The following is a 16840-nucleotide window of genomic DNA, read 5'->3' on the forward strand; positions in this document are numbered from 1 at the left end:
CTTCAGTTCAAATTCCTGGGGTACCAGGTACTATCTGTGTAAGTATGGGCATGTTAATTTACTCTGCAATTGCTTCCTCATTTATTAAATGGGGATATATATACTTTTCTTGTAGAGGTGTTTAAGGTGTATAATAATCTATCTAAAATACCTTGTACAATGCCTAATATTAAATGAACTGTCAACTGAACAGTTACTATGGCTGTTATTATTGTTAATAGTCTTATGACTAATGAAGACACTGACTTTGTTAGAAATCAATTCCCTTATGGAGATTGAACATGGATGGAAGACAATAGAGATCTTTTTTTTTTTTCTAAGTTTTTTTTTTTTTTTTTTTTTATTTGACAGAGATCACAAGTAGGTGGAGAGGCAGGCAGAGAGAGAGAGGAGGAAGCAGGCTCCCCGCTGAGCAGAAAGCCCAATGAGGGGCTCGATCCCAGGACCCTGGGATCATGACCTGAGCCGAAGGCAGAGGGTTTAACCCACTGAGCCACCCAGGAGCCCCAAGATCTTTTTATTTTTAGTTTTTTAAAAGATTTTATTTATTTATTTGACACAGAGAGAGAGAGAGAGAGAGATCACAAGTAGGTGGAGAGGCAGGCAGAGAGAGAGAAGAGGAAGCAGGCTCCCCACTGAACAGAGCACCCTATGTGGGGCTCGATCCCAGGACCCTGGGATCATAACCTGAGCCAAAGGCAGAGGCTTTAACCCACTGAGCCACTCAGGTGCCCCAACAATAGAGATCTTTTAAAATGCCTCTAGCCTTCTGACCATTTGGCCAGGGAAAGTGGCCTCACTTTATAAATGCAAAGTAGATGTATAAAGGGGGAAAAAAACCCACTCTAATTTATTCTCTCAAAGTATTCATCCAATGAGGTAGGATTTCTGGGAAAGATTAAGAGCTTACAATTTTTATTGGACTTATTTCCCATAAAGTTTCATAAAGGATGAAAGGAGGGGAAGTGCAGAAGCGTACTATTTCTGTTTTATCTGCAGCCTGTGAATATAAATCTTCCTGAGACATCATTAATTATAGTGGTGCCATTCACAATTTGGGCTGCAATTCGGGCCCATTAGAATTTTCAACCAAAATTTCATGGTTGGGGATTAGTAACTGGCAATGGAGTTTTTGTATGAGGCTGAAACTTGAAGGCTATGACAGAGGGGAACATCTTTAAACTAGTTGCTATAGACTGAATGTTTGTGTCCCCTCCAAATTAATACACTGAAATCCTAATACTAATCCCCAAAGTGGTGTTACTTGTGGGTAGGGCCCTGGAGAGGTAATTAGGTCATGAGGTTGGAGCCCTCATGAATGCAAATAGTGCTCTTATAAAAGAGACCCCAATGAGCTTTCTCACTCTCTTCCCCTGTGTGAGGATAAAACACTAAAAGGGCCATCTGCAACTCAGAAGAGGGTTCTCACCAGAGCTCAACTATGCTGCATCCTGATCTTGACTTCTAGCTTCCAGAACTGTGAGAAATAAATTTCTATTATTTATAAGTCACTATGGTGGCCATGGTGTTCTGTTAAATAGCCCACACTGACAAAGACATGTACTGTGCACAGAAAGCCTAGAAATCTATGAGGGGTTTGCCCAAAAGTTCAAGGCTGAGGGATGAACTTTATAAGCACAACGTGAGATCACCAGAGACTTGCCAGTTCGAGGCTGCTAAGGATTGGGAACAGACCAGAAGTGCTTAGGATCAGGCAGTACTGGGGGTACTGGGAGTACTGAACATTTCATAGTGGAGAGATCTTTTTAATACTTTGTATAATACTTCTGGAATCCAGCTGATACACCAGAAAGTCTGCACTCTAGCAGAAAGAACAATATCCTAGAGTTAGGCCTACACTAGATGTGCCTAAACAAAATCTACAACCAAGCCTGTTGTAGACAGAGTTTGGGAGAGACAGAGTTTGGAAGTTGAGTCCTACTAAGTTAGATGGGCTTTAAGAACATCTTGGGCTTTCCACATATCTGCACTAGTGAAGTATATAACTAAGTCTGTATAAGTTTAAGGTAATCACCCCATATTTAAACTGCCTGCTTAAATAAGAATCAACACTCTTCAGAGAAAGAACAGAATCCAGGTTCTTACAATGTATTATTCAAAATATCCAGTGTTCAATAAGAAAAATCACTAGACATACAAAGAAACAGGAAAATGCAATGCATAGTTATGAAAACATTCAATTAGTAGAAGCAGAACTTGACATGGCACAGATGTTGGGTATAACATATATAGGCTTTAAGGCAGCTATTCTAAATATTTTCAAGGAAATCAAGAAGGATATATTCAAGAGGTAAAGGAAAATAGGGTCCTAAGAGTAACAAATAGGGAATATCAGTAGTCATGTGAAAACTAAAGAAAAAGACCACATGGAAATTTTAGAACTGAATAATACATTAAGTGAAATAAAAAATTCACTGGATGGTGGGAGTGTAGACTGGCAGGGCATTCTGGACAGCAACTTGGAACTTTTTGGTCAAACTAAGACTGTTCATACTCCATGACTTAATTTCTATTCTGCTCATTATATACCATATGGAAAATTTGTAAACCTTAAGCATGAACTGGGGAAGATATTTGTTAACACATATAATAGATGAAGGATTAGTAGTCAGGATATATAAAGAACTCCTATAAATCAGTGTGAGAGAGAGAGAGCGAGCAAGGGAGCATGACAGAAAGCAAGTGAGAGAAAAACAATCTAAAAAAATAGCAAGGGAACTAGTAGACAGTTCATAAAAAGAAAGTGGCAAGACTAATAAAACCAGGAAAAGGCGCTGAATCTCAAGAATAATAATAATAAGAGACGCAAGACAAATCCACAATGAGATACCTGAACTACACACACTCAAATATACAAACATTAAAAGCATAAACAATACCAAATATTGGCGAGGATGTGGGAAAATAACTCTTATGCACTCCCAGCAGGAACAATAATTGGTTCAACTACTTTGGAAAACGGTATGGCATTACCAATTAAAATCTCTCATGTACAAAACCCAATACCCTGTTAATCTACTCCCACTGGACATGCGCACACTAGTAGACATGTACTAGAAAGTTCATAACATTGTTAGTAATAACTAAAAATGGAAACAGGGCCAGTGACCATCAATAGTAATAATATTCACTATACTGGAGTACTATCCAACAATAAAAAACTTCAGCTACACAGCATTGATACTGGGTGAATTCCACAATGTAGTAGTAAGAGAAGCAAGTCACAGAAAAATACAAGTAGTATAATTTCATTTATGTAACATCAGCAACAGGAAGCAAATTAAAAACATCTAGTTTAGAAATGTACACATAAGGGGTGTCTGGGTGGCTCAGCTGGTTAAGCATCTGACTCTTGATTTTGGCTCAGGTTATGATCTCTGGGTTGTGAGATCAAGCCCCATGTCTGGCTCCAGGCTGGGCTGGAGCCTGCTTAAGATTCTTTCTCTCCCTTTGCCTTTGCCCCCCCCCACCCCCACCAAATTAACGAGACGCATACATTAATAGCAAAAGTATTGAGAAAAGTAAGGGGATTAGTAAAACAAAAGTCAGGGGGTGGGAGAGTGGTTTCTCCCAGGGCAAGGAAGGCAAGCAATGGTTGGGGCATTTCTAGGGTTCTAGTAATGTTCTGTTTCTTAACCTGTGTATTAGTTGCATAGTTATTTGTTTTATTGTTTAAGATGAACATATTTTATACACTTTTCTATGTATAATGTATTTTATAATAAAAATGATTTTTAAAAAGACTGGATTGGACAATCTCTTAGATTCTTGTCATCTTTGCTGGTTTATGGCCCAAGCCCTTCCCAAATGGATTTATTGTTGGCTCTGCATTGACAGTCAATTTAAGCAATGTAGATTGAGTATATGTGAATACTCAGTGAATGCGGAAGCTTGAAGGGAGAGGGGGACACACTAACAGAATCACAGAGTAGGAGACTAGGAAGAATAACATGATCTGATTCACACCTCAGTTCTCAGGGAGGCCACAGATTTTACATGAAAGGTCCTGAGTTCCAGTCCTGATTCTACCTTCTTCTGGGCAAACCTCTTCTCTAATCTTCAATTTCATCTCATGCTGGCTTTGTAAACTACTGTGAAATTCAAATAAATAATAATAATTACTATTCTTTTACAGTTGGGGAAACTGAGGCTGCACTAGGATTCTACTAGCCCAAGGTGCCATTGCCACCTTGGAACTCAGAGCTCCTGAGTCCAACTCCCTGACCTGGGCACTGTCCCACTACGCAAACGGTTAGCTATTCTCTCCTTTGTTTGGCTTTGAGCCCACTGTTTGAAGTCACAGAAGAACTGCCCCGCCCCAACCCGCTCCTTCGGAAGCCACGCCTCCCCGCGTGGCACCGCCTCTGGCGTTCGCCGAGCCCCGCCCCCGGCCTCTAGCCTAGGAGTGGCAGCTCCGGCGCTTCCCCGCCCCGCCTCTCTTCCGGCCCCGCCCCTCCTGGCTGCCATGACAACGAGTCCGCGCCCCGCGCACAGCTGCTGCTCGGGCGGGACCCAGGCTGGACCGCGGGCCCCGGCCTGGGGGCCACAGCTGCCACCGCCGCCGCCACCTCGTCTCCTCCCCGTCCCCGCCCCGCCCCGCGTCTCCTCGTCTCACTCGGGCCCGCGGCCGGGGTCCCTCCCCGCCGCCCCACCCCGCGCGGATGCCGAAGGTGAAAGCGCTGCAATGCGCTCTGGCGCTGGAGATCCGCTCTGTGAGTACGGGTCGCGACCCCTCACCCCCCCGGCCTGGGTGTCGGCGAGCCTCCGGCATTTACTCGGGGTCGCCTCCCTTATTCACCTCTTTGAACCCCGAGTCACCTCGAACCAACTTTACTCTCCGAATCATCCCTCGGGAGCCTTGTGGACCCGCGTCACCTCTGTCTCCTCCTACTTCAAAATCCTGAAGGCCCTCCCACTCCAGCCACGCAGAGCTGCCCCCCACCCCCCGCACCCCCGCCGTCCCTTCCTGCCCTCCCACCTCCGCTCTCCTCGCTCTATCCCGGCTTCCAGTTTGGGTTCCATCAGATCATTTCCAGACCACTTCAGAAAGCCCCTCCTCTTCTGCCCCTAACTTTCCAGTGAATTGGGATGGAGGAGCTTCTCTTTAAATTCCTCTTCTCTGCTCCTATTCTCTAAGAGTCCCGTTTCTCTCCGGTCAAGGGAGACTTTTCTTTCCAAATCACTGCAGGCAGATTCTTTCAGACAAATTTCCAAGCTTCTGATTGGTGAAGGAGCCTTTACTCTCGGTCTTCAATGTGGAATCCTCACACCCAGCAACTAAATTGTGTCAGTATCGCACAGAGCACCTTGCCATCTCCCCCAGGGCCAGGCCCTCAGAAACCATTTCAGGTCCCTGAATCCCTTATCCTTCTTGTCACTCCAAGAAAGGCACCAACTTTTACAGAGAAACTGCTCATTCTCTGAACTTGCTGGAGAGGACCAGACTTGTTCAAGAGGATCCCGTGCCCAGACCTGCTGTGGAAATCCAGCTGAGGCCTTGAGCCCCCATGTCCTTCCTTAAGTGAGAGAGGTTGGACCTCTCCATGGCATGAGAAATCTGCATCCCTCTTAATCATTTCAGAAGACCCTTCCAATTGTTCTTAAACTCCCTCCTCTTCACTTTTTACAGACCCCTTTCATTCTCATCTTCAGACAAAGCTCCAGCCTCTCTCTTCTAGAGGAAATCCCCAGAGAACCTTTCTATACCCCCATTTTAGACATGCCAGCAGTTTGGAGCAAAAATTCCCCCATTCAGACCCTTTTCTCTCCTTCCACCTCTCCCAAGCCCTATTATCTCTCAACTCTTTGATCTCCCAGCAAAACTGGGGCAGGTATATGTGTGCGAGGGTACTTCTGTATCTAACACCACGCCTCTGAATGCTGCCCCAAGAAGCTCTCCCTACTTCTTCCTGCCCATGGCTTCTTTCTCCACTTAACCCCGCCTTGGCCATGCCCTGCTTTCCTGGCTGTCCTTCCTCGCATTAGAATGAGGCCTCTGTAACACAGTCCATGTTACCTCCCTGGAGGTCACAAGATTGTTCTAGATCTTTTGTTAGGTCTTAAAGAAGGCAAGGCTGGGTAGGACAGATTGTGAGGCAGGGTGGAGGGGAAGAATGTTTCTGGCACTCTTGGTTTATCTCTAAAGCCACAGAGATTTTACTCTGCTCTGTGGCAAGCTATAGTGCTCATCCCACAGCTGCCAAAGATTAGCAACTTCTTTGTAAAGTAAGATTCCTTTAGCCAAAGATTACAGGAAGCTTCCTGAAGGGCTTGGCCTGAAACAGTCAAACTCTTCCTCAGGCACGCCCTGCCTCACCAGACTTTGTTACTGGCTGCTGCTTCCTCCCCCGCCAGCCAATGGGGCTTAGCAGCCTAGTGAGTGCAGCTGCTTCCCCTGCACTGCCAATAGAATCTTCCAGAGGAAGTACTTCATTGTAACTGATTACTACCAGAAAGAGTTGCAGAAATACTTTTGATTTCAGTACCTTTCTTCCTCAGTGTTGATTGTACTGCAGAAAGTGACTTACTTTAGTACAATGGAGTTCTGTGTCTGTTGAAGCTGAAGAAATTATGCAGGTGCAAACATTGCTATTTAACTCTTTTCAACAAACACTTGAGTCAGAATTTTACAATTCTCAGAATCTTAGCTGTCATTGAATTTAATTCCATTTCACAGGTGAGGCTTAGCATGGCTAGTTATTTGTTTAGGGTTGCACAACTCTTTAGGGGCAGCTCTGCAACGAGAAGCTAAGTTTTCCGACCAGCAGAAAGCCCGTTAGATGGCTCTGATGCTGAGAAGGAGCAAAAAAGACCCATTAGCAACCAGACAAGTTAAGCAAGCTTGATTAATTTGGCTTTGATTGAATAGATGAATTATATGACCATAGATACTCTTAGCATCTTCTTTTAAATTTTAGTGTTTTCTTTTCAATTTAATTTTTTATGTTTACATGGTATAAAATTAAAAACCTACAAAATGATATACTCAGAGCGGTCACACATCCAGCTCTGTCTCCTCAAACTTATTTCCCATCCATACTCATCTGCTGTAGGGAAAGCTACTATGGACATTCATCCTTGTACAACTTTTTCTGTGTGTATTGCCTTTTGAAGATACCACGCTCAGATATAGAATATCCCATGTCATATTATTGCCTGAATTTTTTTCCCTTTGTGGTAACATTTAATTTGTTCCCGATTCCTGTTAACTGGAAATTAGATGTTTGGTCTCTGTGTGCCTGTTGAAAGTGACACTCCAGGGGCACCTGGTTGGCTCAGTGGGTTAAAGCCTCTGCCTTCGGCTCAGGTCATGATCCCAGCGTCCTGGGATCGAGTCCCGCGTCGGGCTCTCTGCCCAGCAGAGAGCCCGCTTCCTTCTCTCTCTCTCTGCCTGCCTTTCTGCATACTTGTGATCTGTCTCTCTGTCAAATAAATAAATAAATAATCTTTAAAAAAAGAAGAAGGAAAAAAAAAGAAAGTGACACTCCATTCTCCTCCTCCCCCACCCGATTGTGTTTTGCTGTGGTCTTGTATTGGTAGTAATCTCATGTTTAATACTGTGGTAATATGATAGCAAGAACATAGTAAACATGAAAGGCTTTAGTGTATAACACAACATTTTATGTTGCTCCACAGAGCCTTATGACTTGAGAGAAAATATATTGCTAGGAAGAAGGTGTGACTTTTCTCAATGAATCTTTGGAGAAAGATATAATAGGCCAAGTAACTTGTTTTTCAAGAGCAGCAAAAGAATTACATCTCCTATCACTTACGCTTTTAATAGTTGATACATCTTATCTGTGATATGAAAAAGTATTTTTGCTGCTCCTTCTCTCTTCTTTTTGTTAATAAGTCGTTCATTTTTCTTGAGATTATTTGGGAGAATGAAAAAAATCAGAGAATAATAAAGCCTAGTGCCTGGGCAGTGAAACCAGCCAATTTGCCTTATCTGAATAGTGTTAGTTTGGGGTTAGTTTAGATATATAATTCCTGGTTTTTCTTCTGTATACTCCCTTCACCTCTTTACCTCATCAAATTATTGATAACACTGGGGCAAACAGATCTGGGTCCTTTTTGATCCCTACTCATTTGAACATTTGTGATCCTTCTCCAGCTTTCCGTGGAGTGATTTGTCTCACAATTGTGCTACAGTTAGTTCCCTTTGTACACCTTCCTGACCCATTTTCCTTCTTCCCTTCCTAGAGGTGAGGCAATCAATGTCTTGAATTTGGAGTGTATTATTTTCATTCTGGTTTTGTACATTTACTGTATATTTGTGCATGTCTGTGTGCTACTTGTATTATTGATTTGTTTTAAAACTTTATGCAAGTGGTATTTTACTCTATGTATCCCGTACCTGTTTTTTTCCAGTTCAGTTACCAAAATTTGTCAGTGTTGATTCTTGCAGATCAAGTCAATTTCCTTAATTACTATATAATACTGTTTATTTTTATAATAGTGATTAATTTATATTCTTTTTTGATAGACCTTTAAATGCCAGTGAAATTTGTTGGGCTACCTTTGTTTACCTTAGTATTTAGGGCTCCTACTGGTGTTAATTGTCTGGTATTCTGCACGACTTGCATGTCCTATTGAATGTGTAGGTGAAAACCTTCGTACAATTATTAGAGGTTAAGAATCTGTTTTATGTCTAAACACAGTCTTTTTTTTTGGCAAGGTGGTATAAAATACATCAGATTTTCTAGGAATACAATTACAGTGTAAGTTGAGGAAAGAGTATACTTTGCTTTGTTTGAAACTCTGCTAAGAGTTTACTTTTTTGGAAAATTGTGGCACCAGTGGCAGCACTGTTTATGTTCGAGTTGCCAGTTAGGGCACTTGTCATTCTGGTTTAGAAACTGTCCATTTTACATAGATTCCGTGTATAGGTGCAAATGCTGTATCTTCTAGCTTAGTCCTGCCATGGCATTTACATACAAAAATAGATCTTTTATTATAAATTAGTTCTGGGTGTTTAGTTTTGTTTTTACTTAGGGCATTGGTTTAGTTTTTAGTCACACGTATAGTAAATTGCAAACTATCTGTTATAAAGGAGGGAATACAGACCCAGTGCTCCAGGCACTAGATTTAGAAATGGAACTACTGAGGCTCAGGCGGTTGTGTTGATTTCATAGCGCTACTATAGCGAATTTCCACAAACTTGATGTCTTAAGACAACAGAAATTTATTTCCTCGTCTGGAGGGCAGAAGTCCAAAATACAAGTTCAGCAGGGCAACACTCCTTCAGAAAGCTCTGGAGGTGGGTAGGGGATGAAGGCCTGCGAGCTGAGGGGTAGGGAGTAGAGGGGTAAGAGGGGTAGGATTGGGATCCTTCCTTCTTGTTTCAGTTTCTGATGCTCCAGGCATTTCTTGGTTTGTGGCTACATAACTTTAGTCTAATCCAAGAGGTTTCATTTTCTGTGAATAGCCAGTTTATGTTCTTTGCCTTTAGGAATTCCAGCGGTTTTTTGTTTGTTTTTGTTTTTCTTCTTGTTGACTATTTCTTAGCTACTAACCTATCAATTATATGTAATATAAATTTCAGCGATCTAGTTGAACATTATTTTTTCACTTTGTTTTTGCTGTCTTAGCAAATACATTTTTCTTTCCTTTTCTTTCTCACTGGGGAACAAATCAATGCTACTGATTTAAGTTAACTCTTTATAGAACTCTATATGCAGCAAGTATACTCACAAATCCAAAGTGTGTAATCACCACCTGGATCAATAATTACAATATCAGCACCCCACATTGCACTCTTGTGCTCCATCCCTCCCAGCCACTCCGTTTGTGCCCTCCTCTCTCAAAGGTAACTGCTATCAGGACTTCTATCACAATATAATTTGAATTCATGAAATCTTTTTCTCCACAGTATGAACTTTTTAATGTCTAGTTTTTAGTGAGAATTCAGCCCTGTCATCTTGTAAAACAATAGTCTTAATCATTCTGTTGTTTTTTTCTCCCCAGCTTTATTGAGCTATAATTGACACATAATATTGTATAAATTCGAGGTGTACAACAGGTTGATTTGTCCCTACTGTTGTAGGGACACCTGTGTGGCTCAGTCACTTAAGTGTCTGCCTTCGGCTCAGTTCGTGATCCCAGGATCCTGGGATGGAGTTCTGTGTCAGCCTCCTTGCTCAGCGGGAAGCCTGCTTCTCCCTCTGCCTTTAATCCCCCTGCTTGTGCGCAGACTCTCTCTCTCTCTGACAAATAAATAAAATCTTAAAAAAAAAAAAGATGTGTTTGATCCATTTATAAATTGCAGAATGATCACTGCTATAGGATTAGCTAATTAGCTACTACCTCCATCCTGTCACATAGTTACCATTTATTTTTTTGTGGTGAGGACGTTTAAGATCTATTCTCTTGGCAATATCAAGTACATAAGACTGTATTAGCTATAATTACCATGTTGTACATCAGATCCCCAGACTTGTCAGTCTTACAACTAGAAGATTGTATCCTTTGACTAATAATTATCTCCCCATTTTCCCTATGTCTCCCAACCCCTGGTAACCACCACTCTACTCTGCTTCTCTGAGTTTATCTTTTTTAGATTCAACATATATGTGGTATCATACAGTATTTGACTTTCTCTGACTTCCTTCACATAGCATAATTCATTCAAAGCCCATCCAGGTTGTCTCAAATCAAAGAAGGATTTCCTGCTTCCTCATGGCTATAGATTATATATGTATAATCTCACATCTTCTCACATCTTTATGCATTCAGGGACAGTTGGGCACTTAGGTCGTTTTCCATATCTTGGCTATTATAATACTGCAATGAACATCAGAGTACAGACATCTCTATGAGATCCTTTTTAAAATTCCTTTGGATATATACCTAGCAGTGGGATTGCTGGATCATATGATAGTTCAAGTTTTAATTTTTTGAGGAGCTTCCATACTGTTTTCCACAGTTGCTGGACTCAGTTTACATTACCATCAGTAGTGCGGTAGGGGTCCCTTTCCTCCACACCCTTGACAACACTTAGGATTTCTTGTCTTTTTGATAATAGCCATTATGACATTTGTGAGGTGATATCTCACCGCCGTTTTGATTTGCATTTCTCTGATGACAGTATGTTGACTATCTTTTCATGTACCTGGTAGCCATCTGTATGCCATTCCTGGAACACTGCCTATTCAATTCCTTTGTATCCATTCTACTGTTGATGGACGTTTTCCCAGTTTGGGGATATTACAAATTGTATTCCTATGAAGATTCTTTTTTTTGTTTTTTTTTAAGATTTTATTTATTTTGCAGAGAGAGAGAGAGAGAGAGCACAAGCGGGGGAGCAGCAGGCAGAAGGAAAGCATGAAGCAGGCTCCCTGCTGAGCAGGTAGCCGGACGTGGGGCTCAATCCCAGCACTCTGGGATCATGACCTGAGCCGAAGGCTGATGCTTAATCAACTGAGCCACCCAGGCGCCATCCCCACTCCGTGAATATTCTTATATGTCTTTTCACACATTTTGAATTCAGCACATTGCTGAAATCTCACATTAGTTCCAGTCATTATTTGGATTTTCTATGTGGAAAATTATGTTGTTTATGGATAACGACGGTTTGACTTTTCCTGATTAATGTTTTTTTTTGTTTTGTTTTGTTTTCTTTCCTTTATTATATGTCCTTGAGTAGAAATTTCTGGTATAAAGTTAAACAGTAGGAATAGGTTTGACTTTTCCCGATCAATGTTTTTTTGTTTTGTTTTGTTTTCTTTTCTTTATTGTATGTCCTTGAGTAGAATTTCTGGTATAAAGTTAAACAGTAGGAGTAACAGTAAATATACTTGTCTCTTTATTTTTATTTTAAGTTGTGCTTCTGAGGTTTCACCAGTATTATATTGAATCTTACAAATTTGCTGACAATGGATTATTTTTTGACTTAAAAAAAAAAAAGCCGTGGCAATTTCATATAGTTCAGACTAATGTAACATTGGCTCTAGGATTTTCATTTACTGAATTAAGAAAGTTCCCTTCTATTCTTCATTTTGGAAACATCCTGAGGCATTGAATTATACTGAATGCTTTTTGAGATTATTATGTAATATTGTTCCCATAGTCTTTAAAAGGACACATTTTGCGATGTTGCACTCTTTATATTCCTATGGTAAATTCTTTTTGTTAGAATGCATTATTTTTTCTGTATTTGGATTGGCTTATTTTTTTATTTAGGAACTTTCGTTTGTGTTCATACATGAGGTTTTGCTATCTGAGTTAGATACTTGTTTCATTAAGATTTCGGTATGGGGTTTTTTTTGCTTTTTTTTTTTTTAAAGATTTTATTTAACTGTCAGAGAGAAAGAAAGACAGCATGCAAGCATGGGGAGCGGCAGGCAGAGGGAGAAGCAGGCTCACTGCTGAGCAAGGAGCCAAGCTCAAGACTCGACTCCAGGATCATGACCTGAGCTGAAGGCAGACACTTAACCTACTGAGCTACCCAGGGTCCCTTGGTTTTTTATTCTTAAAACATTTATTTTAAGATATTTTAGACATACAAAAAATTATAAAGAGCAACATACTGAACACCCATGTGCCTACCTATCAGCTTAGGAAGTAAAACATTTTGGATGAAGGTGAAGCCTCCTGTATATCTCTCTAATAGAATCCTTTCTCACTTCTGCCCTTTGGCTACTCACTATTCTGAATTTTGTTTTATCATTTCTCTGCATTTCTTAATATTTTTCTCATATTACTGTCTGTCTTTAGGGCACATGATTTGCTTCCAAGTGATGCTTAACTGACATGCCAAAAGGATTGATAATATTGTTTTAAAATTATTTGGTTCTAAATATTTTTATCATTTTTATTGTGATTTCTACTTTAGCTTATGAACTATTTAGGATTTAGTTTCATTTTCAAGATGCATAGGATTTCTATATGTGTATATACTCCCCTGTCCCATGCTATACTTACCTACACATATACAAACATACTATCTTTTATTGTGGTGTTTTAATTTAATTGCATGGGGGTATTGAATGACATCTGCATGCTACTGACTATTTCCATTAAGATTTCTCTTGTGTCCTAATACTTACCCAATTATTGTGAATGTTGTCTATTTACTTGAAAATTACATATAACTTCATTTTTGGATTTAGGTCTCTACAGCCATTATCAAATGAAGTTTATTTTCTCCAAAATATCTTCAATTCCATATTAATATTTTTGTCTGCCTGATCTACCAGGTTGTAATAGAGATATATTAAAATATTTACTATGTTTATATATTTCACTTTATTCTTAATGTATTCTAGTGCACTGTGATCTGTAGAACTGGATTCATTTCTACTTACTCTGTTTTGTACTGGGTGTATACTTTCCCTTTGGGAATTTGTGGGTTTCTTCAGGTCTAGGTAAATTCTTAGCTAATATGTCTTTGAATTTCATTTTTTTCCATCCTGTTTTCTTTTTTCCTCTGACACTGCTATTAGACATATATTGGAACTTTTATCTATTCTCCACATTTCTTAAGTGCTTTTTTTGTTGTAATTTTTACTTTTATATCTTGTTATAGGGAATTCTTCAGGATTATATTATTAAATTATTAAGTTAAATTTTAAAAATCTCCTGTATTGGATGTCTGGGTGACTCAGTTGGTTAAGTGTCCCAACTCTTGATTTCAGCTCTGGTTATGATCTCAGGGTCATGAGATCAAGCCTTGCAGAGACTGTACTGAGTATGGAACCTGCTTGAGATTCTCTGTCTCAAAGCCCCTCGCCCCTGCTCCTGGGTGTGCACATGCGCTCTCTCTCTCTCTTTCTCAAAAACAAACAAACAAACAAACAAATAACAAGCAAAAAACCCAGGGGCACCTACGTGGCTCAATTGGTTAAGCATCTGCTTTTGGCCCAGATCATGATTCCAGGGTCCCAGGATGGAGCCCCACATTGGACTCCCTGCTCAGTGTGGAGCCTACTTCTTCCTCTTCCTCTGCTTGTGCCCCTTGCTCACTCTCTCTCCTACTTTCTCTTTCTCAAATAAATAAATAAAATCTTAAAAAAAAAAACCCAAACTCCTATATTGAGATTTTTAATTTCATTGACTACATGTTCAAGGATTCTCATGTAGTCTGTCTTCATATTTATTAATTTATTCATTTTTAATTTTTAATTTTTTTAAAGTAAACTTTACCCCCAATGTAGGGCTTGAACTCACACCCTGAGATCAGTAGAGTCATGCTCTACTGACTGAGATAGCCAGCTGTCCCTAGTCTCTCTTTTTAAATGACTGCCAAGTATTTTCCTTCTCTGTTTTAATTTTATAGTTTTTGTTTTGTTTTTTTTTAATTCCTCCCCTCCCCTAGATGAAAAATCCTAACTACTTATTTTAAAATTGTTTTCAGATTGTATAAATTACTTTAATTTTCATTTGAAGTGAAATTATCTCTGGATTGTCAACTCCATTGGGGTTTTTTTAGCTCTTGGAATTGCACTGAAATTATAGACCAGTTTTGGGAGAATTGATATTTTAACAGTATTGAGTCTTTCAGTCCATGAACCTGGTGTATTTTTACATCTATCTGGACCTTCAGTTTCTTTCAGAAGTGTTTATTGTTTTCAGTAGACATGACTCACACGTATTTTGTTTAAATGTATATGTAAGTACTACATCCTTCAGGTTTTAATGCTATTGTAAATGATATTTTAAAATTTTTCATTTTATAAGTGTTATTTTATTGCTGGTATAGAGAAATAGCATTGATTTTTTGCATATTGAATTTATATCCTGTGACATCAGACTCTTTCCTTATTTCTAGTAGCATTTTTGTACAGTGTAGACTACAATTAGGTTGTCTACAAATATTCAGTTTTATTTCTTTTCAGTCTTTATTTCCTTTTCTTGTCCTTTGTACTGGCCAGGGCCTTTATAATAATACATTGTTGAATAGAAGTGTTGAGCATGGACATACTGACCTTTTTGGCTGATATTGGGGAAGCATCCAGTCTTTCAGCACTATGTATGATATCAAATTCAGGCTTTTTCATAGATATTTTTTATCAGTTGAGGAATTTTCTGCAGTCCTCTATTTGCTAGAGCTTTTTTCATGAATGGAGCTTACAGGTGTCAAATGCCTTTTCTGCAGAGAAAGAATTAAAGGGAATTTCTAAGATCTAATGCTATAATACACCTTTTAGAAGTGATTTAATTATATCTAACACATTTCTATATATTCTTTTCATTTTCATGCACTCCAAGATATTTTTTAATTTGTTTTGTATTTTTTTCTCTGACTCATATGAGTGATTTAGGAATATGGTGTTTAATTTCTAAATATTTAGGGCTTTTTTCAGGTATTTTCCTGTTATTTATTTCTATTTAATTTAATGGGGCTAGAGAATATAGTCTGCATGATTTCAGTCCTTTTATGTTTGTTGAGACTTCTATGGCTCACAGTATCATCTTTCTTGATAAATGTTTTCATGTGCACTTAGAAAAAAAAGTATATCCTTCTGCTATTGGATGGAGTATTACATAAATGTCAATTAGGTCAAATTATTTGAAAGTTGTTGTTCACATTTTCCATACTCTTAGTGATTTTTTGATTGCTTATTTTATCAGTTACTAAGAGGAAAGTAATGAAATTCAGTTTGTTTCATTTACTTTGATAGTATCTTATTAATTGGTTATACATTTTTCTTATATCTTCTTGATTTTTAAAATTTGAAACTTGAAATTTGACAAATCAAATTTTTAATCACTATAAAACGCTTCACTTTAACTTGGGTAATCTTTCTCTTTCTGAAGTTTACTCTCTATTATATTAAGACAGTCCCCTAGCTTTCTTATGATATTCATATATTCATATGATATACCCTTTTCTATCATTTTGCTTTTATCCTGAATCTTTAATTTAAAAAAATTTAAGATATAATTCACATATATAAAATATACCCATTTAAAGTGTATAATTCAGTGAATTTTTATATATTCATGAAGTTGTGAAACAATCACCACTAATTCCAGAGCATTTTCATCACCCTATAAAGAAATTTCGTACCAGGGGCGCCTGGGTGGTTCAGTGGGTTAAAGCCTCTGCCTTCGGCTCAGGTCATGATCCCAGAGTCCTGGGATCAAGCCCCGCATCCGGCTCTCTGCTAAGCAGAGAGCCTGCTTCCTCCTCTCTCTCTGCCTGCTCAGTGGGTTAAAGCCTCTGCCTTCTGCTCAGGTCATGATCCCAGAGTCCTGGGATCGAGCCCCGTATCAGGCTCTCTGCTGAGCAGAGAGCCTGCTTCCTCCTCTCTCTCTGCCTGCCGCTGTGCCTACTTGTGATCTCTGTCTGTCAAATAAATAAATAAATAATCTTAAAAAAAAAAAAAGAAAAAGAAAAGAAATCCCATACCTGTTAGCTGCCATTCCTCCTCCCTCTTTCCGAGACCCTGGCTACCACTAATTGGATTTCTAGGTCTATGGATTTGCCTATTCTGGACATTTATATAAATGGAATCATATAATATGTGGCCTTTTGTGTCTGGCTTCTTTAACTTAGCATGTTTATAAGATTTATTCATGTAGCATCTGTTAGTACTTTATTCTTTTTTATGGTCAGATAATATTCCATTGTATGGATATACCACATTTTGCTAATCCATTCTTCAGTTGGTGGACATTTGGATTGTATCTGTTTTTTGGCTATTATGAATAATGCTGCTTATATGTATTAATACTTTTGCTTGTATGTATAATACCCTTGTATGTATTTTTGGGTTGCTGTATGTTTTCAGCACTCTCGGGTATATACCTAGGAATTGCTGAATCTTATGGTAACTATTTAGTTTTTTTGATGAACTGCCAAACTTTTTTCTACAGT

The 16840-nt window shown here is 39.1% G+C and overlaps 1 protein-coding gene across 3 annotated transcripts in view; it reads left to right on the forward strand.

Annotated features, from left to right (window-relative positions):
• Positions 1-4485: 4485 nt before the first annotated feature.
• SPATA6 (spermatogenesis associated 6) overlaps positions 4486-16840 on the forward strand; it is a 133551-nt gene continuing 121196 nt past the window's right edge. For all 3 annotated transcript variants that reach the window (XM_032846647.1, XM_032846648.1, XM_032846649.1), the window contains exon 1: positions 4486-4733. In XM_032846647.1, the coding sequence (XP_032702538.1) occupies positions 4683-4733 (51 nt within the window). In that variant the 5' untranslated portion in view covers positions 4486-4682. The remainder of the gene's footprint in view (positions 4734-16840) is intronic.

The sequence above is a fragment of the Lontra canadensis genome, unplaced genomic scaffold (assembly GCF_010015895.1).
Source record: "Lontra canadensis isolate GAN:19392208 unplaced genomic scaffold, GSC_riverotter_1.0 scaffold179, whole genome shotgun sequence".
NCBI classification, from domain to species: Eukaryota; Metazoa; Chordata; class Mammalia; order Carnivora; family Mustelidae; genus Lontra; species Lontra canadensis.